The following is a 23,720-nucleotide window of genomic DNA, read 5'->3' as shown; positions in this document are numbered from 1 at the left end:
AGCTTCTTCACCAATGCAATCCAAGCACTGTGACACTGATGGAAGAAGTGTATGGACTGCAAGGGGGACTATGTTGAAAAATTACTCTCATTTGGGCATATTCCATAAGAGTATCTTGATCAGCCTATGAACTTTTCAGCTGACCCTAGTAGGCAAATAATGGAAATTGTTGTTGTTTAACCCCAGGTCAACAGACGTATGATCAAAGGCGGTCAAGCAGTGATCATCTTGTTTTTCTGTATAACAGAGACTGCTTTATCCAATGTGAACTTCCTACTTTTTAGGCAGCAGGCTATGATTTGAGGAAGATTTCAGCAGTCGTATAATCAAAGGCAGTCAAGCAAAGATCATCCCGTCTTTTTGTACAAAAGAAACTGCATGTAAATTTATCCAATGCGAACGTCTATTTTTATTTTATATATATATATATATATATATATATATATATATATATATATATATTGTTTTTGACACAAGAGGGAGTGGTTTGCGTGAGATTTGGTCGTTATTTCTAGCAGGTCCGACGAACACGTAGAAGATCCCGCATTAGATCGAAATAAGGGAAGTAATTCAGAAACTTGCTAATATGTAAAAAGTGGTTTGAGACTGTGAAACCGGAAATAGCGATTGCTTCAACAGTGCTACACTGTCAAAACGAAAAATCACAGCGGAAGTGAGTACCTCAGAATCAGCTTCAAGTATCGGCAATTTTCCGATTGTTTACTAAGTTTTTATTGAGTAAGTTTTGTATTGAGACTACAAAATATTTTTCATTCCAGATTTATCGCATCATCTGTTAAATGACGTGAATTAATTAATCCAATTTTGGGGGCAGAAAGCTGCTGGACTTCATTAGCGATGAAGGATACAGCTGAATAATGATACAGCTTTTGTCAAGGAATAACAATGTTTTGGCTAAGAAGTCGAAAAGTTAATTTGCTGTAATTATATCTTTTGTAATTTAACAAAATATCATTGTTTTTAAACATTTCTCGTATGCTATTTTGTAGATTGTAATTAGAAGATCTTTAATTAAAAGATCGATATTTAGAAAAATCTAAGAACTCCGAAATAACCAATTTCTCATATGCATAAAATTCGGATATAATAGGGGTAGCGAAAAGATAGTAATGACATTCATACCAAACACGGAAACACCATAATTTTTTATATCGGGAGTTGAAATCGAGTCGTGGCATTGTTTTACTGGTAGTTCGCATCTCAGTTGTATTGAGGGGGTTGTTGCGGGCGAGTCCCCCAATAAAGCTTCATTAATTCTACAAAGTATTCTGGAATATTTTAGTGCAATAGATATCTTTCTTGATACTTTCACTTTAAGATAACCTCAAATTCTAATTATCTGCTATTGTTTCACTTATAATATGTATGAGTGCGTTAATATATCATTATTACAGGAGTTTCAATACACACACACACATATATACATACATACATATATACACACACACACACACATATGGGACGTTTCCAGTACGTTTCACTTCACTGAAAATAGATAATGTTCCACTTCAAAAGATTCTTATTTCCTGAACATGTAATTGCTGACTTCGAAAATTTTTTTTTGTTTTCGTTAATATTGGAGTCATGACAGCTGAATGATGTCAAAAACTTTAGGTGATGCACTAACATTGTTGGCAACATACGTATTTGGCATGGTGTGATTGTGTAGTCGGGATTCAAGAATTTGTCAGAGGTTTTCGGATATTTTTAATACTCTTGATATAGTAACATAAATATGCAATTTGAATTTATTTACTTGCAGGTGATAAAAATCTGTTCAAACTAATTATTATAAATAAATAAAATACAAGAAACGGTGGGTAAGAATTAATATTGTAAAAGATTCATTAGTTATGTCCCTTTAAATGCTGTAACATTCACCTAACTCTTTCTGGTCCATTGTAGTTCTTTCGTATCATTTGTTCTTGAACTTATCTTTTGTCCGCTGTGTGTGTATGTATGTATATATATATTCACTCGCACACACACACATATAGACATATATATATATATATATATATATTATATATATATATATATATATATATATATATATATATATATGCATACATACTCTGTCTATTTAATTGATAACTACACTGGTTCGAAATTATGTAAATATTCGAACCTTAATATGATTATAATGTTTTACATTAAAATATCGTTTAAAGAAGCACTCGTTTCCACCACTGGCCGTTAAAGTTTGGACAATTTTAATCCATCATTTGATACTCAAGGCAATGACAGGTTCTTGAAACATCAATCTAATTTAGTTTTTTTTTTTTTTTTGTCTCTGACTCTCCTTTAACCGTTGCTTATGAACAATGTTTCATATTGGTCTCTCGTTGATATTATATATTGTATTGAATCTACAATATGTTTAACTTTTGTTTAATGTTACAAACTGGGCAATTAAGGAAATTTTTTAAAAAATACTGCTGAACGAGAAAAATCTATTACGCTAGATATTCAGTTTATAGCGTCAACATTATGTTAGAGGAGGCATCAAATCTTTATATTACACCCTGTCGACTTCAAAGAAGAATGCTGTGCTTCTGGTTGCACACTACGTGAAAATAGAAAAGGAAGTATGAATTTACGACATGCATACTTTTCACCAGGGCTGAAATGTAAACAGCACCGACTCAGAAATGCCAGTCATAGAATGTTGAAGTTTATTCCATTTGTGCAAACTATAATCAGCCAATATGAATTTTTGTTTTACAACATCAAAGTAAAAGGATTTTCATTTATTATTCTTCTTATGGAAATTAATTCTATGTCTGTACTCAAATTTCAACAGTAATTTTGGGTATGGCTGTTTTTTTTGTTTTGTTTTTTTTTTGGAAGGCCAGTGGTAATTAATGACAAGAATGTTTTTAAAATATAACTGAATCAACTGATATGTTGCTCTTTCACCCCAAATCAGCCGGATTGAACATATATTTTATCAAAGGTGTTCCAGCAATGACCATTTCATTTGTTTCAGACATAATGTATCAAGGACTACATTTTTCAATGTCTTTTTTTTTTCACAAGGCAGTAAGATGTGACTTGACTGCCACTTCTAGCAGTTTGAGTGACCATGTAAAGCAGTGGTTCACTCATTCTTCTGGTGGCCCTGACAGTCTTTCTAGAAATATAATACGTTTCTCTTTAATTGACTTGTATTTTACTTATTTTTGTGCAGCCCCTAAAAAAATCCAAGTTTTGATCTTGTCTGGATATTAAAAGGGTTTAGAACCAGTACTGTTGAGACATTGGCCAAAATACTTCTGAAAATCCAGAAGGAAAGATCAACTCTTACAATCCATCTTTTATTAATTCTGTTATCCCACCTTGATAGGGGTTGAATATGTTAGCTCTTCAAATGTAGTCTATTATTAGACTCAATACATTGCTTTGAGCATAGTTTCTTAGTTTTAGGTTTTACTATCTTGGTTTGCAATTCAAATATTTTTGCTCATTCTTAACCCTTTTGCCTGTCCAAAGCATTTTCATAAGTCCATTCTTATTTTCAGTCTTTCAGTTAGACCTTGTTTCATATGTTCTGAGTAAATATAAAACTTTCCTTTCACAAATCCCAGGTTACTCTGGTGGTTGGAAAAAAAATTGGGAATGTACATCATATACAATAGATGGACACCATGAAAGCCTGTCCCGTGTATTTTATGTGAGATACAGGACAGATTTCCTCAGTTTTGTCAAAATTGATTTTGTCTTTCAAACCAACATAGCACATCTTGTGCATCATTTAAAAAACTAAAATTTTTACATCAATGCATTGTGTCTTTAATTCCTTTAACAATATCACAGAAACTCGATGACCATTATGGAAATATTCTATAAAATAGGATAAATCTAAATTTATTTGTACACTAATCCCTCACCATATCGTGGTTTATTATGTCACTTCCTCTGTTGTATTGTTTTGCATTTATAATAAAATAAATGTATACAAATTATAAAAAAAAAAAAAACAGTACAGTACTGTTTCTACTTTGCGGATTTTCACCTATTGCGGGTGCTTTGGAACGTAACTCCCGTGAGAAGTTGGAAAATTGGTCTTCTTGGAACAGTAATCAAAAAAACTCTGCAAAAATAGATGTTAATGTATCATTTATTACGTTCCCTTTCTCCCATTGATTAACTCTTTAGCATTCAGATTGCTTTATCAAGTGTAATACTTTTTATTCACATCGTTTTTAATTAAGCATGCATTATCTTGTTTCGATGATGTAATTATTTATTTTCCAGAATGATATTGTAGAGTAGAAGTGAGAGATCAGATCTATCCTGTTTGAACATAAATCACATAGAATATTTGGGCTTGATATGGTTGGTTTAAATGCTAAAGGATTAAAGCAGCAAAAGATATTAGTTTTATGTGAAAGAATATATTTTTTATTTATTTATGTGCCCTTTTCAAGCCTAGCCAGGCTCATGGGCCCGGTTTCTGTGGCGTATGTGTTCCCCCCAGCTGGACGGGACGCCAGTCCATCGCAGTGTTACCCAAGAAACAGGAAGAAAGAGTGAGAGAAAGTTGGGGCGAAAGAGTACAACAGGGATCGTCACCAACCCCTGCCGGAGCTTCATGGAGCTTTAGGTGTTTTCACTCAATAAACACGCAACGTCCGGTCTGGAAATCAAAACCGCAATCCTCCGACTGTGAGTCTGCTGCCCTAACCACTGGGCCATTGTGCCTCCAAAAGAATATATAATGCTTGAGAAGACTTGTCAAGCCAAATCAAATTGTAATTGTGGCCATTGTCATGTGACTGGCATGTAAAAGGCACCCATTACAGTCTTGGAGTGGGTGACATTAGGGAGGGCATCCAGCTGTAGAAACCATACCAAATCGGAGTGGAATCTGGTGCAGCTCTCCAGCTTACCATCTAACCCATGCCAGCATGGAAAGCAGACATTAAATGATGATGATGAGTACCATGTGTTTGATGACTGATTTTTATGTCTTTTGTTCACATTTTCTAGGATAAGTAACAACATTTTTACACATCTTTGAGAATTTGGTTGAAAAATGAACAATGCTTAGTATTGTGTTTGAGTATTAGAAATAACATTTAGTTGTAGAAATATCTCTAATCAGTTCAAATAGCAACTGAATTTGAAATACTTTCAAATCTCTATTGGTATAGAAATCATTATCCTTTCATGTTCTCTTTTCCATTTTGGCATTGGTTAGGTCTCAATTCTTATCACAGTTCTTTATCATCTAACACACATGGTGCAACCAAAAGAAAAAAAACTGGCCAACTTTGTTATAAACCTCATGTTTTCTGGCTTGATTTCTTTATGGTTTGTGGAGTCCATGTTTCCTCTATTTATTCCTTCCTATCACATTGATAGCTCTCTCTCTCTGTATCTTGTGCTGATATCTCTGTCTCCATTGTATGAATAGGACGGAACTCCTTTCATATACTTCTCAACTTGTTCAGACTGTCTGGCTTTCTTGATAGGTTGTCGTCACTACTCAGGATGCCATTCTTGATTATCCTTACTGAAGGGGTAAGTCAAAGAGCTATAATGTATCCAGTTAGTAGCAGTTGGAAACTACAAAAGGGTGGGCATTTAGTTATCCAGGGGGAAATATTGTAGTGGTGGCAGACCCAATATGCTGATCGTAGCTGGGACAATGTTCTAAAGTCAGGCAGCATGAATGTGTCAGTCATTTGCACCAACTTGTTTCCATACAAAAGGATATTAAGGAATGGAATGAGAGATATATTTAAAGTCTAAATTAGGGTATGCAGATACCTTGAAAATATTTCATGGGAGTGATGACTGTACCTTACACAGTTACAGGCTGCCCTTTGGCAAGGCATAACACCTGTTTAGTCACCCTGCCAGGGATACGGTGAAGTCATGGGACTGCAGCATGGTGGATTGAGAAGAGAGCTGAGCCAACAGTGCTTCTTACATTGATGCTGAGCAGAGGAATCCTAGAAGATCAACAGTCAGGATCACAAAGCTCTATCAAGAGAGTAACTGCAACACATCCATAGGGGTGGCATTCATGGTTGTGTAATCAGCTAATGAAAGATTCACTAAGATTCAAGCTCCCAATTCAAATTCATGATAATGGAATTAGATGACAGCAGAGAGTCATGGGAATCTGCAAAAACAGCTGAAAAGAAAGTCAAAATTAAATGGAGTTCTTGGCTTGCAACCTATCTCTGCTGTTTCTTCTTTTCTTCTTTTAACATTTTGAATCAAACCTAGTCAAACCATGTGTCTTGGACAATGATGAAAAGAGAGAGAGAGGTGGGTAGGCAGGTGGATATTTAAATATGTTAAAGTATCATATTTGGTTATTGTCCTTTGATTATACTTAGTATATAACTCATACAATTACCTTTCATAAATATGAAACAGTTTGATTTTTTTCTAATGCCAGTTCAAGCATAAATTTTCTCAATGTTTTTACTCTTTGTTACTTCTGAGTAGATTTTACATGGATTTTGATATATAAAGTAGCATTCCATGATGACTGATATAGTAAAAAGAATGCATACATGCATTTGTTACTTTTGTTCATCATAAACAGCTTCAGTACACCTCTGAAAATGCAGCACTGGCAGCTGAGGTTAGGGCAAAAATCTTTCAATAGCATTATTGTGCGGATGCAAAAATAACCAATGTTTGTTTTATAAGAGAGCATGTTGTTTGCACACTGTCAGCTAGACTCATGTCTTTTCAATGAAACACACAAGTTGTTTTGTGATGAATATTCATAATGAGACTTTTGTTTACTGAACTGCAATGAAATGTTAGCTATTTTCATTGCTTGCACTCTGTTGCTACATAAGGATTCTAAAATATGTATTTTACAGTCTGGAATCATTTTAAGCTTTAAAAATTATCATCATTATGTATCTAAATTCAATCGGATGTTGCTTCGTAGCTGATTAGTTGTCTGTTGTCATTTTTTCCCTTCAGTTGCATTACATGTGGATATTATGTGTAGGCTTTCTAACTGTATGCCCAATCATATTACATTTTAACATTATGTATTTATTTCCTTGTTTTTTTTTTTATCAAAATCAACTTTTGGCCTGCTGTCTCTGGAAGCCATGACAGTCAAACAATATGTCTCCATCTGTTTTCTATATTGGACTTTGCAATCTATCTATATATTTAGATACTTTGGCATCTTGTTCTACAAACTGTTTATAAAGATTCTTTCATCATTTATAAAACATACCTGTATTTTTATTGTTTACAGATTTCAACTATCTACTTTGTGTGATTCTAAAATTCAAAATAACTGATAAGAATGTCTATGTTCTGACTCTTATAATTGGCATAAACTCTACTATTCAAATTACTTTCAGTGTTGAGACATATTTTTTAACCTTTAAGCAGACTTTGTATTTTGCATCAATGTAGTCCTGTTCTTATTTGTTTCTTTCATTTAAGACAATGGTGCTAGATAGATTATTGAAAAAAAAAGTTTATCCATTTAATCTCTAAAATAAGGAGATTAGTTGTCATCATTTTCCTATCAATTATTATTTATTCTTCTGCTATTTGTTCTAATTGTTACATTAAAAAAGAAAATAGTCAGTCATAAAAGAAATACTGCTTGTGACCCTAAAGGCCTTCTCAGACTGTTGAGATTGATGCAATGTGACATCTGTTAAACCAGTATCTGAGGAGGAGGAATTTAGAAAGTGTTCAGTGTAGAATGTGAGTAGTAAAATACAACAGTAATAACAAGGTAAGAAAGCCAGGTGTGTTGGATGTGCATTGGTACAGGAATCATGTTGCCAGCTAGAAACAGATGGTGTTAGAATATTGGTTTCAAATTTTGACACAAGTTTGGAGGAGAGATTACGTTGATTATGTCAGCCCCAGTGTTCAACTTGTACTTATTTTATTGACCCCAAAAGGATGAAAGGCAAAGTCAACCCTGGCAGAATTTGAACTCAAAATGTAAACACGGGTGAAATGCCACTAAGCATTTTCCTGGTGTGCTAATGATTCTGCCAGCTTGCCACCTTAGATGATGTTATAATATTAGTTGAACAAAGAAGAAACAGCTCATCTATGAGCTGGTGGCTGTTGTATGTCTGCTGATCAGCCTGATGAGTTATTTATTTAACCTAGTGGTTCTCAACCAGGGTCCCTATGATCCCTGTAGTCCATATAAGATTGTGTAGGGTCCACACTAGCAAAATAGTAAATTAGGGCCGTGAAAAACTTTTGCTTTAGATGTATTTATTGCAAGAAACAGTGAGATTTTATTTCTCTGATGTTTTACAGAATTCAGCCTACATAAGTGAATATGTGATAAACAAACTAGGAATTCTGAAAGAAATATCTATAAAACTGGTTTTTAAACATTGAATGGCTATGGGGGTCTACCCAAATAAAATAGTAATCAAAGAGGTCCATAGACGAAAAATGGTTGAGAATCACTGACTTAATCCTTTTCATAGTGCTGTTGAAAATATACTACCTTTGTCAATAAATTTTGAAATTAATGATGAATTTAATTAAATAGCTGTCATTATTAATTTTCTGTTTGGTATGCAAATTGATTTGAAACTTTAATGGAAGGTTTTTAATTAAATCCGTATGTAATAAGGAGTTTATATCCTAGAACTAGGGGCTGTCTTGGGCTTATTGGTATCAAAAGGGTTACATAGTTTTACAGTAAGTTACTCTGGTTATAGTTCAGACCTCTTAAAAGAAATGCAAGTTGTAAAAGCCATTTGTCTTCAGTGTTTGTTTACATTATTAAATATTTCTCTTAATAGTGATTTAAACAATATGACAGAAAAAACTTTAGTCAACCGCCTGGAAGGATTTATAGAAAAGGCCAATACAGTGAAAGGTGAAGAAGCTGTCAAACTTATACAACAGGTTTTAGATCACCCAGGGATATTTGTATTTGGAGAACTCCTTGATTCACCCAACATCCAACAGGTAAGACCTTAAATACATTTGCTCTTTTTGAAGATCTATTTTTTGTTTTTATTTGGGTTTTTTTACACCTCTTATAGGTGTGGCTACATGGTTAAGAAATTTGCTTCCCAACCACATGGTTCTGGTTTCAATTTACACTATTGGTACCTTAAGCAAGTATCTTCTGCTATATGCCCTAGTTTGACCAAAGCCTTGTGAGTGGAGCTTGTAGATTGAAACTGAAAGAAGCCTGTCATGTATATCTACCAGATCTTCTAAGTAACTTAATTTCAATTTATTCATTGTGCTATGTCAAAGGAACATGTGTGATTGGTTGGACCTGTTAGAAGTGGCAGCATGACATATGTGTGTATGTATGTATGTATGTGTGTGTATATATATATATATATAATCAAAATACGGAGAAAAGGAGACAACGAGAAAAAGCCGCAATGCGAGGACATGGTACATGCAAAGTATTAATAAGATGCTCAGAGAAGGAAAGAAAGAGTGGTTGTTTTATGTTTTGAGCAAAGCTCTTATTCGGAAACAAGAGACAGGAAAGTTCAAAAGAAAGGGAAGGAGGAGGAAAAAAATTGCCAGCAGTTCACATGTAGTTATATATATGTGTGCGTGTGTGTGTGTTTTACTGTGTCCTTGCCTTGACATTACATGATTGCTGTAAATGAGTATCTCCATCAAGCTGTTGGTGTTCCTTCATCTCCAGTCTTCCATAAAAACACGTCTAATCATGGGGAAATGTTACCATACTTGGAAACAGGTGAAGGTTGACGACAGGAATGGCATCTGGCCATAGAAAATGGACTTTAAAAACAATGATTATGTAGATGTTATTCTGTTCAGTTTCATATGATTAAATTAATTGTTTTATATATGTATTTATGAATAGCTGGAACATGATGAACAAACAGCCCCTTATTTTCGACTCTTTAACCTTTTTGCTTATGGAACATATAATGATTACAAAGGTAAGATTTTATTTTAATTGTGATTGTGTTCTCTTATTTAAATAATCATTAATTCTTTTATTGCAAAAATAAATTTCATAGTTATTCTCAATCATCATCATCATCATCATTTAGCGTCCGCTTTCCATGCTAGCATGGGTTGGACGGGTCAACTGGGGTCTATGAAGCTGGAAGGCTTCGTCAGGCCCAGTCAGATCTGGCAGTGTTTCTACGGCTGGATGCCCTTCCTAATGCCAACCACTCCGCGAGTGTAGTGGGTGTTTTTTACGTGCCACCTGCACAGGTGCCAGACAGAGCTGGCGAACGGCCACGAACGGATGGTGCTTTTACGTGTCACCGGCACGGGGCCAGGCGATGCTGGCAACGGACACGAACGGATGGTGCTTTTATGTGCCACCGACACAGGGCCAGACAGAGCTGGCAAACGGCCACGAACGGACGGTGCTTTTACGTGTCACCGGCACGGGGGCCAGCCGAGGCTGACAACGAACACGAACGGATGGTGCTTTTACGTGCCACCGACACGGGGGCCAGCCGAGGCTGACAACGAACACGAACGGATGGTGCTTTTACGTGCCACCGACACGGGGCCAGACAGAGCTGGCAAACGGCCACGAGCGGACGGTGCTTTTACGTGCCACTGACACGGGGCCAGACAGAGCTGGCAAACGGCCACGAACGGACGGTGCTTTTACGTGTCACCGGCACGGGGGCCAGCCGAGGCTGACAATGAACACGAACGGATGGTGCTTTTACGTGCCACCGACACGGGGCCAGACAGAGCTGGCAAACGGCCACGAACGGACGGTGCTTTTACGTGTCACCGGCACGGGGGCCAGCCGAGGCTGACAATGAACACGAACGGATGGTGCTTTTACGTGCCACCGACACGGGGCCAGACAGAGCTGGCAAACGACCACGAACGGACGGTGCTTTTACGTGTCACCGGCACGGGGGCCAGCCGAGGCTGACAATGAACACGAACGGATGGTGCTTTTACGTGCCACCGACACGGGGCCAGACAGAGCTGGCAAACGGCCACGAACGGACGGTGCTTTTACGTGTCACTGGCACGGGGGCCAGCCGAGGCTGACAATGAACACGAACGGATGGTGCTTTTACGTGCCACCGACACAGGGCCAGACAGAGCTGGCAAACGACCACGAACGGACGGTGCTTTTACGTGTCACCGGCACGGGGGCCAGCCGAGGCTGACAATGAACACGAACGGATGGTGCTTTTACATACCACCGACACGGGGCCAGACAGAGCTGGCAAACGGCCACGAACGGACGGTGCTTTTACGTGTCACCGGCACGGGGGCCAGCCGAGGCTGGCAACAGACGCGAACGGATGGTGCTTTTACGTGCCACCGACACAGTTGCCAGACAGAGCTAGCAATAATGATGTTAAATATCAAAAAGTTTTTTTTTATACAAGTCCCTTGTCCTCAGTAATCTTGACTTTTGCAACAAAAGTAGTTTCAAACATGAGACATTCTACAACAAAAAAGAGATTGGTATATAGTATAGGTGCAGGCATGACTGTGTGGTAAGAAGCTTGCTTCCTAACCACATGGTTCCAGGTTCAGTCCCTCTGTGTGGCACCTTGGGCAAGTGTCTTCTACTGTAGCCATGGGCAGACCAAAGCTTTGTGAGTGAATTTGATTGACAGAAATTGAAAAACCCTTGTTTTATATATATATATATATATATATATATGTATGTGTGTGTCTTTGTGTCTGTGTTTGTCCTGCACCTCTACTTGGCAACTAGTGTTGGTGTGTTTATGTCCCCATAACTTAGTGGTTCATCAAAAGAGAACAATAAGTACCAGGCTTTAAAAAAATTAGTCTTGGGGTTGATTCAATTCAATTAAAAATTTTTCAAGGCGGTTCCCTAGAATGGCCACAGTCTAATAATTGAAACTAGTAAAAAATAAAACAGTAAAAGATTTAAAACTACTTTGTGCAATTAAGGGTAGGATAATGAAATTTTGAGTGGATACATCTGCTTTCCATAGTAAAAGGGTTAAATATAAACATAATCTATCTGTAAAACTGCTTTTAACTGTATGTGAAAGCAAAATCAGTTAAAATCTATTTGTGCTTTATCTCTTTTCCTATTTCATGACCACAACATCAGAACCAGTTTAATTTGCAGTTGCTTTTTTTTTTGTCTTTTTTTAATTAGATGCCAATTTAGTAGTCCTTTAAAATAATGCTTTCTAACCATTTCTGGCTATGTTTTTGTTACAATCTTCTGTGGTTTCGTAAATTAAAACATTTCATTAATGTTGACACTTCCAACATTATATGCTGCTATAAGCCTGGAGATAATAACAGTTAATTATACTGTTAATATTCAAAAAATTTCATTAAACATTTAAGAAAACAATCTTTATTTAGGAATATTAAATTAAACTTGTTTAGTCCCTGATGAACCCTATTTGAGTAGACCTATGATCAAAGGTTTCTCACCTGACTATCCTATTTTACTTTTGTATATCTAGAAATACATTATGTAATGTATCCTTCATTTTTTTTAAGCCAGTGAAGTGTGGTTGGAGAGAATTTAGCTGCTATTTTTAGCAACTCAAGAGATCACTTAGAGACACTTTTTACTGAAGTGAAAAAAATTGTTTTCTTTTTCATAATTTGTGGCTGGTAAAAAAACTATATAAATATCTAAAACTCTCAATAAAATGGATCATAATAAACTAATTTGTTTTGAGTTTTGAAATAGTTTCAAATTTTTGCACAAGACTAGCATTATTTTATCAACCTCAAAAAGCAGAATGGCAAAGTTAACCTTGGTGGAATTTGAACTCAGAATGTAATGAGTCAGTAGAAAGGCATTTTTTTCCAATCCTTTACTACTTTCAGATGATATTTTGAGTTTTGAAATATTAAAATTGATACCAGAGCAACAGAACCTTGTAGAGGAGTCACTGTCTAATGTCTAGCCAGTAGCATTTGGCCACCTCTGTTAATTCCTCCTCTTTACCCATAAGGGTTGTGACATTTCACTTTGGAGTCCTGGGACACACATCCTTTATGCTTTCACTCTGTACCTCCCAGAAAAAGTTGCAGGCTTATTGTTGGTTGTATCAGCATTGCATGGAGACTGCAATATATTTTACAAATGGACTCCTCTGCCTAAGATCTGAACATGTCCCTTGTTAGTGTGTGCAATAGACAGCGTAGTATGGTTGTTCTTTTGAACTCCTTTCATTTGGCAGTGTTCACACAAGGCACCAAACTGGCATTTATTTTTGATCCATGCAATATTAAAAAGTAAAATTATGCATTTTACATAGTATATTCATTTTACAGCAAGATGGAGATGATGCAGACTTGGTGCATTGAGAAATCAGTGCTGCATGCTGTTGCCATGTAAAATGCACCCAGTACATTCAGTAAAGTGGTTGGCATTAGAAAGTGGAGCATTCAGCTTTAGAAACCATGCCAAAACAGGCTATGGAACCTGGTGTGGCTCTTGGCCTTGCTAGCTTCTGTGAAACCATACAACCCATGCCAGCATGGATTACAGTTGTTTCATGTTGATGATGATGATGAATCAAATTTGATGAGACATAAAATTGTAAATGAATCAAATGGTTGGGGATAAGCATACATTCATCCTTCTTATTTATTTTCACCCTATACCATTTAAACTGCTTGTATCTGGCTCAAATATTCAACCTAGTATATGTTCAAACTGACCAGATTTGGCCTCTCACATATACCCTTCAGTGTCATTCTAAAAATAAACAATCACATCATCAAAATCTTGAAGTTACAAGATAATGCACAATTAAAAGCAATGTATTATATTTCACAGAACAATCCGAATGTTAAAGGGTTAAAATATTGCATTTTTTTTTGCCAACTACTAAATCTCTCATCTGATTTATTGTAACAGGGATTAATTATTTTACTTGTTACCACTGGTTAATTCTTTTTTTTTTTTTTACAGAACAAAAAGATAAACTACCAGAGATAACAAATTTTCAATTGCTTAAATTACGACATCTTACACTGGTATCTATAGCAACTAAACAGAAAGTAAGTCAATGTTTGTCAATTTTTCCCTGTAGATTTTAGAATTGTGTAGTATGTGTGTATCATAAGTGGAGTAATCTATTTTATGTTAGAGTTAATCTAAGAGAGTAATCTAACTTGCTTTAAAGTCCAAAATATCTTGTTTCACCTAAGTCATTCCTGGTCCTGCATACTTGTGTTCCAACATATTCCAGCTATGACCATCATTGATTAATGTGTCTGTACTTATTGAAGATGGCAGGGTGTGATTTGAAGGCAATTTGTTTAGTATTTCTAGTAGGGTGAATGACTATGTACCATGTAGAGAGTCCCTTATTGGCTCAAGATCAGATATATTCTTAATGTACTATCTATTTGAAACTTATTATGATTGGTTATAAATGATTATAATGTTCTATGTTCTTAGCTACTTATGATATTATAAACTGGTCAAAATTCTCAGGAACTATTCATTTTCAGCTTGATGTCTGTGAGAAATGTTAGTGTCTGATGTCAAACTCTGCTGTGTTAGAGCTGTAACTCTTCAGCCTTTAAACTGGCCATATCTAGCCCAAATATTCTACCATGTTATATGGTGAAACTGGCCAAATCTAGCCTCTCACACCTACCCTGAAATGTCATTCTAAAAGTAAATGATCACATCTTCAAAATTTTGAAGCTACAAGATAATGCACGATTAATTCAGAAGAATATGAATGAATAAGCATTACCTTCAACAGAAATTTAAATGCTAATGGCTAAAATATATCATGAGGGAATCTTTTCAATAATTACATATATTTCATCTGGTTATTTTAAACAAATAAATATTCAGACAATTTCTTTTAATTAATTCAACAAATTTAACCTCCAGTGAAGTATCTCTAATTCTGTGTGTAATTGTTTTAAACTTAGAATCAAGAAAATTTATGGTTTCATCTTTTAGCATTTAACTAGCCATATCTGACCCAAATATTCTACCACTTTTGCTTTCAAACCAGCCAGATCTGGCCTCTTGCACCCACCCTACATTATCATTCTAAAAATAAACAATTACTTCATCAAAATCTTGAAGCTATGAGATAATGGATGATTAATTCAAAGCAATATGAGTAAATAAGCATTACAATTGACAGAGTAATCTGAATGCTAAAGGTTTAAACAAATGTATTTTTCAAACACTACATGCTAAAATTTAAATTTCATAGTAATTTTTATAATACACCCAATCACTTCCGGTTACATTTGGCTTTATTATTTCAGCAAATGTAGCTAATTGACAGCAGAGAAAAACTATTAATATATATATGTATTTATATTTATGGGTAACATGTTTTAACTGATTTTCATTATATTCCAGTGCATTCCATATACTCTGTTATCTAAGGAATTAGATCTTCCTAATTTAAGAGACTTGGAGGTAAGATTAATATAATTTTGTTCCTTTACATCTCTGCTTTTGGATATTATATTTTCCAGTTTAAAAGTATTTTTTCACTATCTCTGACTTCCATAATTAATGAAATTTCTTTCATAATGTATATCCTCTTTTTGTTGCATTGTTAAATATTATACAGTATAATCATTTCTGTTGCATTATAAAAGTAACTTGGATTGGATGGATACTGTAAACACAATTATTATAAGGCCAAATCATTCATGATTCAGTTTAATTAGGTTATCCCATGTTTTAGGTTTTTTTCCCCCATAATTCCTTGGCTAATTGATACTAGCTTGTCTATATCAAAATGTCCTCATCGACAACTAATCCTGAATTTTTTTTTGGTAGTAGCTTTTAAAGATTAGGAAATAATTGAGATAGAGGAGACACCCTTATGCGAAACTCTCCTGAAATTGAACTCAAAGTTTATAAATGTAAGGCAAAGTTTTATGACACCCCCATACCCATGATCTCTCTAATTCCAGCTCTTCTTTGATGCTGTTTATTTTTCTTGGAACTATTTCACTTATCCATTCTTCATACATTAATACTGTTCTCTCCACCTACACTTTATATTAATAATCCCACCCCCCTCTCTCCTGCAACCTATGAAACCACTTCTCATCTCCCTCAATCTTCTCCTGTCTACTGCATTATCATTACTTTTCTGCTGATCTACTTGTCAGTCATCTCCTTCCTCCCCATCCCCTTAACTCATGTGTCATTCACTACATCTGCCCTTCAAACTTTCCCAGTTTTTACAGTGGTCACCTACCTTCCCTACCATCACATTCCCCATCTCTCACTCCCCCATACTCTCTTACAACTTTTACCCGCCCTGAGTCCCAGTCTCTTTATCCCACTCACTTCTACCCACTTCGTGCCTTGAGTGTCTACCCTGACACCTCATCACCACTATTTTTATCCCTTTCTACCCATTCACTTCCTCCTTTTCTAAAATTTGTGTAGTCATGTATCTTTTCTACAACAAGAAACATGCCCTGAACTAGTTCTTCTCTCATACTTTAAAGCTCTCCCTCGGGATTTGTAGTCTTGCAAGTGGCATGAAAATAGTAAAAGGGTTGGCATTAGGAAGAGCATCTAGCTGTAGAAACCATACTAAAGCAAATACTGGAGCATGATACAGTCCTTGGGCCCTTTGGAATCTGTCAAATCACCCAACCTATGCCAGCATGAAACATGGATGTTAAATGATGAGGATAGTGATGATGATTTTAAAATATTCAGTTTTTCATTTTTGTCATGTTCATATCGATTTTAAGATTTCCTAAGTATTTTTTAATAATGTATTTCTTTAATTTCAGGACTTAATTATTGAAGCTATTTATGCTGGCATCATCAAAGGGAAGTTAGATCAAAAAAATAAACAACTTGAAGTAGATTATGCTATTGGGCGAGATATTCGTTCAGAAGCTATTCCAGAAATTATTTCTGTTTTACAAGAATGGTATGCTATTATCAATTATATTAATTTTGTAAACATCATATTACCAAATAGTGTACAATAAAATATGTATTACTCAAATACAATTCAGTTATAATTTTTGTTTGAGATAGAAAAGCCATTTAATTTTGAAGTGTTCCCTTATATTTGTGATTGCATGATTCAGATAAAACCCTGTATACGTAGAGTAAAAGAGGGATGAAATACTTTGTCATTTACTATGAGTTCAAAGATCCACTTAAGTTACACATGTGTAACATGATTTTTGTCCTTGGGTACAACTGTTATTTTCTGTTTGGTTATCCCTAGAAAGTACAAAAAATGGCTAATATTTTCTTCAAACTTTGCTTTTGTTACAATATTTATTCAAACCCCCAAAGAATCCCTTTTAATATGTGGCTATGATACTCCCCACAACTTCCGCTCATGATCAGAGATGCACATATTGTCAGCCACCATTCAGTGCAAGCTTTTATAAAATAGAAATTTAATTTTGAAACCTATCTTTACTAAGATTTTTAAAAAACTGAAGTTTTTAAATAAAACATTATTAATAAGTAGTTTATTAAAAAGTTATTGATTCCAATTATTTTTATTTTGATCTAAATTGTAATAACAATTCTTGATTCACATAAGATTTCTTTATTATTGATCATACACTAGAATTAACTTCCGTTCTGCAAAAGGGATGCAAATATTATCTTTACATCGGTATTTCTTCCCAGCTTTCTCACCATTTGTAATCTTATGTCTGTAACCATTTAACTTTTAAGTCATTTTTTTATGTGTGCTTCTATTTTATTTACAGGTGTAACAGTTGTGATGCTGTGCTGAAGGGAATTGAAACACAAATAGTCAAAGCCAATAAACTTAAGGAGAAGAAATTAAAGACAAAACTCCAAATTGAAAATGAAGTTAGTGAGAAGCTATTTATTGACGTTTTAGGCATTCATATTTTATGTATATTTTTCCCACAAATTCACTAAGTAGATAATTGTTAGTTATCTAAAAACTTTTTCCCACTCAAAATGAAAATCCAGTTAACAGGGCCTTTGTATTTACTGTATAATGTATTGTGCTCCTTGATCCCATCCCCCTGCCAAAAAATTTTCCTTTCAGTAAGCAATACACTACAACTTTTATCACTATATCCCCTTCATTGCAGTTATTTCATTTAAATTAGTATGTTCCTGCAAAAGAATATAACTTCTGATAAGCTGTCACATATAAATTATCAACTGCTTTGTACATGGAATTTACATTTTCTACAAACTATTTACTCCTATCTATCAGTTTATAACCAATGTAACAAAATCTCTTTTTATTTTTTCATAATCATCATCATTTATCATCAAACATCTGTTGTCCATGTTGACAGGAACTGGCAAGGCCAGGAGTTGCACAAGGTTCTATTGTCGATTTTGGTTTGGTTTCTACAGTTGGATGCCCTTCCTAATGCCAACCATTATACAGTGTACTGGATACTTTTTACATGGTACCATCACCAGTGCCTTTTTATGAGGCACCAGCATCAGTTCCTTTTACATGACACCAGCACCTACACCAATGCTTTTTATGGTGGCACCTTGGTCTTAGGAACTCAATTCTGTTGTGAGAATCATACTAAGGAACAAATTAATTGATTATGGATGTTGGAAATTATTTGAAAGATAATCATTGATGATAATTAAACAAAATTTGAAAAAAAATCATTTCTGTATCATTCAAAGCATTATTCAATGTTAAAACAGTATTTGTTTTCATTTGCTAAAAGTTTTTGCTTCATTTTCAGGTTGCAAATGTTAAAAAATCTCTAAAAAGTACTCAACAAGATCTTGATGAGCAGATGGTCACTGATTCACGGGAAGTTCCTGTATCAGGGGAGAAGGGAGGGAAAAAGTTAACAAAAATTAAAGGGTATGTTGTTATATTATATTTCATACTTCACTTTGATATATGTTCTATAGATTTCAACACTATTCAAAATGTTTATATATTTTTTATTCTCAACATGAAATAATGACATTTTATCAAATATAATTGTGATATTATTTCACTCTTATTGTATTTTGACGTCTTTTTTTAAATTTATGATTTTATTACAAATGGTATTAGAAAAACATTTTGTTTAAATTTTTTTTTTGATAATGAAATAACGTTCATTAGTGTAATTCTGTTTGAAAACATGGATTGAACATTATATGTTAATGCAAGTTTCCTATTGTAGATTCATTTTGTTATGTCTATTCCTTTACTAGGTCATCACTATTTCATATAGCTGCTTTGTTTTGATCCAAATTAATAAATTTCTACTGTCTGGTAGCATTACCTATTATTTATACTCTTTTCTGTTGATACTAAATCCAATGGACAGGAACATCAGAATTTAGAAGGGTTGCTATATGATTGCTGGTCACTCCATCACTTCCCTCTTTCCTTTACAGGTTTCATTATATCTAGCAGAAAGTCCTTTGCAGGCATAGTGACACATGTTGTTTATGGCTTGCTGTCAGATGGATACCTGTCATTTAAAATGTAATAGTATATCAAATGTACTTTTATTCATTTTGATTTGTTTAACAAAGGTAACAAGATGGCATTAGACTCAAAGGGAAATTGACGATTGTATATTATATATATATATATATTCAAGGAAATCTTGGTTGTGAAACCATTTGTCAGTAGAGGAGTTCTGTCAGTTTGTTTATAGAATCTTTCAGCAAATCAATAATATATGCATGATTGAAAATTAATATTCACAGGAAAAGATATTTTATTTAAATATTTACCTCTAGATTCATACTTACACAATGATGTTTTTTTTTATATATAGTTTTTGAAAAATTGGTCTTTATGCTGTTTGTTGAATCAAAACTTTAAATGTTGGCATCATCTGTCATGATTCATCAAAGGCATAAATATGCCATGACATGAGAGAGAGAGATCATGTCTTAAAGCTTTCAGTGAATTTTGGTTAATTTAAAACACTGGTTCTCAACTGGGATCCGTATAAGATTTTGTTAAAATTTATCCACAATATAAACTGTTTATACTGCTACAATACACAAAATATTTTAAAATTTTTATACAATTCCTAAGTATATTTAATTATAAAAATACAGTTGGATTTTTTTTATTTATACATCAAATAGCTATGGAGGTCCAGTAGAGTAAAATAGGAATCACAGGGGTCTGTAGGTAAAACATAGTTGAGAACCACTGATTTAAAATTATAATTCCAAATATATTTTGTTCTGAATTCTAAAATAAGATTGTTTGACAAAATTCAGTAGCTCCCAAAGCTATTACATAAATGCATTTAGAAAAATGAAACATTTTTGTTTTTTGTAAATTAAAGCTTCTGGAAAAATTGAAACAAATATAGTCCACGAATTAGGAATTACATCCAGCAATTATTCCCTTTAATCCAATTAAAATTATCTCATTTTTTATGAAGCAGATTAATCTGCTAATATTGGTATTTATCACAACTAAAGTGATGTTAAATAGAGGAAGGATATTATTCAGCTTTGCTTAACTACAGAAAAAAAATTGCAATTTTGATCTAAATTTTCTTTATTGATGTACTGTACTACATAATACTTTTATAGATTTTTTAGCTAACATTTTATAGACGCCGGTGTAAATACCTTTCCTTTATACACTGTATCTTAGTGAAGAAAAAAGAGGTTCATCTAGATTAGTTTCAATCTTATATTGGGTATCATGAATAACTGAATATCCTTTCTAACTGACCATAGACACACGGCTTATAGACCCACAGTTACTGAAATTTAAATAAATTGGATTGACCAATGTGGATATGTAACACATTGTTGATAGTTAATTGGATTTATGAATTATTACTGTGTTGACTGTGTTTTATTTCTGTGTTGTACAGAATACATCTACAGATTTTTAACCAACACTATATATATATATACATAGACTGATGTAAATATCCACAAGGATATATATATAAAGATGTATTTTATATACATGGTGTTGGCTAAAAATCTACATTTATATTCTGTAGTACAGTATAGCTTTGAAATCATGGCATTACTTTTATCAAACATTTCATTGACTGACTTCTTATTGAAATTACTGTTTATCAAACCTCAAAATGACTTCATTCAGTATTTTTGTAAATGTATTATTTTGTAGGATAATTTTATCTATGGAACTATTTGAAATATAAAATAAGTGCTACAGATGGCATATATTTTTTTAACCCTTTAGCCTTCAGATTTCTCTGTCAAATGTAATTCACATTGATATGATTTTAGCCATATTTAACCTTGTAGCTTTGGGATTTCAATAATGTGACTATTTATTTTTAGAATAATATTGACAGTAAGTGTGGAAGGCCAGATCTGGCCAGTTTGAAGATAATATAGGTAGATTATTTTGGCCAGATATGGCTGGTGTAAATGCTAAAGAATTAAATATATATAATGTAAAATAATTCTATTTCTAGGACATTTGGTTGCAACCAATCAAAAGTTGTTTCATCACTGATTGGTTGAAAATTAGTCATATGATATGGAGAACAATTAAGCTTTGATAATTCTACCTTAAATTAATGAATAAAACATCCACACACTTTTTCACATATGTACATATATACACTCTTACCTTCCTTATACTAATTTTAAAGTTGACTGGGGGTTTTTTTTAATAAATTATATAGAATTTAAGAAGAGTTTTGAATGGAAATTTTATTTTTGTCCTATATTAAATAATTTGTCTATTTTTAAGATCTATAGTACTTTATTTATATTAAAAATTATTTTATAGATAAAAAATATTTTACAAAACAGTAGTTTTATAAAATTCCTTCAATAAAAGAATCATAAAGCTATTTCTATAAAAAGTTATTTGATGAAAAATCATCTCAATAAAAAGCTTGTTTCAATGAAAATTTATTTGCAATGAAGTGTGTCATTCAGTAAAATATCATGGCATTCCCTGAAACACACAACACTTATTCACACACCAGTAATTTGTTTACTGAATATTATTTTATTACTCTTGCCTCACATAAGACTAGGTCTTTATGTTCAATTGTTCAATATTCATGACGATAATGTTTAAATTCCCCTTCAAGCTGCAGTTAGGTCTTGTAAAAACAGTTTTGTTGTAACAAAATATGCAAAAGGTATTGTGAGTGATATATAAGTGTTAACTGTTTTAGCTTAAATTATTGCAATTTCAATCCCTTTGTATGGTTACCTTTGTTAAAAACAGATCAGCAGTAACCTGCCTATCATATTGTTTTTATACATGACTGTTATGTTGCTACTTGGTCATATTCCTGTCCTATTCTCAAACTGTAAATGCTTCTGTAACTCAAGGACCAACTTTTCAATTATTCTTGCCATCTTCCTTTTGACTACTTACTCAAAAGATGCTTCTAATTTAGATTTCTAATGAAAGATTTTATAAATATAATTAATCATTTTTTAAGATTAATAAATGCTGTATGCTGGGAAGGCAGTCCACTCTCCTGCATAATTTATATAGTCATGTAGGCAGTAGGGAAGGAAAATAATGTAGTTATTTTCAATCATTGTTGAAGTTTCATTAGTATTAGCATTGGATCATTACCAGAATAAATAACTATCATCTTCCCAATTTAATATGAGATTTATTATTATTTGATATATGCTCTATTTACTGTATGTTATAAAAAATTGCAAGGTTTTATAATTTTCAAAAAGGTGGTTACTAAAAGTATATACTTATTTGGGTTTGAGATATTAAGGGAAATGAATTATTCAAATCATTGAGATTCTTTCAAAATTATAATTTGAAGACTATTTTTTATGTCTGTGATTTAAAAAGTAACAAAGGAGAGCTGTAGCAGTCTTCCCCAAATTTTTTAATTCTTTATAGCTGTCATCGGATTAAAATATGTTTCTGATTATTTGTGTTATTTTAGTTAGCAGTTTTTAAAAATATTTCATTGCTTAAATACATCATAATGTTGACGTGTAAAATCTCTGGTATAAATGAATCAACAATCATTCTGACAATGATATAGCACTGCTAGCTAAATGTTCATAAAATGAAAGACACTGTATAGTTAATGTTCTGTCATCCAATTTTAAAAAAGGGGTCATTTGTACTTGATAACTAAAACAACTTATTCTACCTTGAGGACATTGCTCCGGGTTAGTAATGAGGAAGATTTGAAAATTTTTATTTTTGAAACCTAAAATGTAATTGTGCTTCCTAATGGTATTATTTAGGGCATTTTCATATTTTAGGGTCATAATTTGCTATGGATGTTTTGTTATGGATACTGTGTTTTGTTGAAAGTATTTTGTCAGAATAGATGTAACATTTTAAATTAATTTCTTAAAGCAAATGTACCAAAATACAAGTATGGTTTTGTTTCACTGTTTCTTTCATTAAGCTGGGTGTCAAAAAGTGACCCTTAGTTTTAATAAACTTCAGTATTTTGCTGTTTGATTTAAAGTTATCATTGTTTCTATTGCTTTAACATGTCATATGCATAAAATTCCATTAATCTTATAGATTATTTTGATCACTCCTTTAACATGCTAAGTATTGTCATTAATTCTTTTTACTTTGCAATATGTATTTTAAAAGTTATTGATCAATATTAAAAGGATATTATTCTGTTATTTCTTCACAGAAAGCGGCATAACTAAGGAACAAAAACATCACGTCTCCTTTGATACATTGAATTTTTATTACATAATGACTCATATTGAAGAAGAAATATTTTGTGTTGAAATTTTTTATTACCCTGTAATAAAGCAATCTTTTTGTTCTATTGTTGGAATAAATTGACATATACTTGAA

At 33.4% G+C, this 23,720-nt stretch overlaps 1 protein-coding gene across 3 annotated transcripts; it reads left to right on the top strand.

Moving 5' to 3' along the window:
* The first annotated feature begins 579 nt into the window (after positions 1-579).
* Positions 580-23,720, top strand: LOC115210838 (COP9 signalosome complex subunit 7b). 3 transcript variants are annotated; one of them, XM_029779592.2, is made up of 9 exons: positions 580-738; positions 8,802-8,970; positions 9,860-9,938; positions 13,916-14,004; positions 15,341-15,400; positions 16,747-16,889; positions 17,695-17,800; positions 18,679-18,803; positions 23,551-23,720. In XM_029779592.2, exons 2-9 carry the CDS (start codon positions 8,815-8,817, stop codon positions 23,564-23,566), a joined length of 774 nt encoding a protein of 257 aa, XP_029635452.1. In that variant the 5' UTR covers positions 580-738; positions 8,802-8,814; the 3' UTR covers positions 23,567-23,720. The 3 variants fall into 3 exon arrangements, with proteins under 3 accessions (XP_029635452.1, XP_029635451.1, XP_029635450.1); XM_029779591.2 differs by lacking the exons at positions 580-738; positions 23,551-23,720 and adding exons at positions 780-941; positions 19,331-19,437; XM_029779590.2 differs by lacking the exon at positions 580-738 and adding an exon at positions 782-941.

Source organism: Octopus sinensis, linkage group LG4 (genome assembly GCF_006345805.1).
Source record: "Octopus sinensis linkage group LG4, ASM634580v1, whole genome shotgun sequence".
Taxonomy (NCBI): Eukaryota; Metazoa; Mollusca; class Cephalopoda; order Octopoda; family Octopodidae; genus Octopus; species Octopus sinensis.
The sequence above is the reverse complement of the archived record's forward strand: the minus strand, read 5'-3'. Positions and strand labels throughout refer to the sequence as shown.

What these genes read in the sequence shown, in the direction of transcription:
- LOC115210838 (XM_029779590.2), top strand. Translation starts at nt 907, where the DNA reads ATGTTTTGGCTAAGAAGTCGAAAAGTTAATTTGCT. An exon ending in CTAATTTAAGAGACTTGGAG is followed by an intron (nt 15,401 to 16,746) that starts GTAAGATTAATA and finishes CTTTAATTTCAG; the next exon opens with GACTTAATTATTGAAGCTAT. An exon ending in AACTCCAAATTGAAAATGAA is followed by an intron (nt 17,801 to 18,678) that starts GTTAGTGAGAAG and finishes CTTCATTTTCAG; the next exon opens with GTTGCAAATGTTAAAAAATC.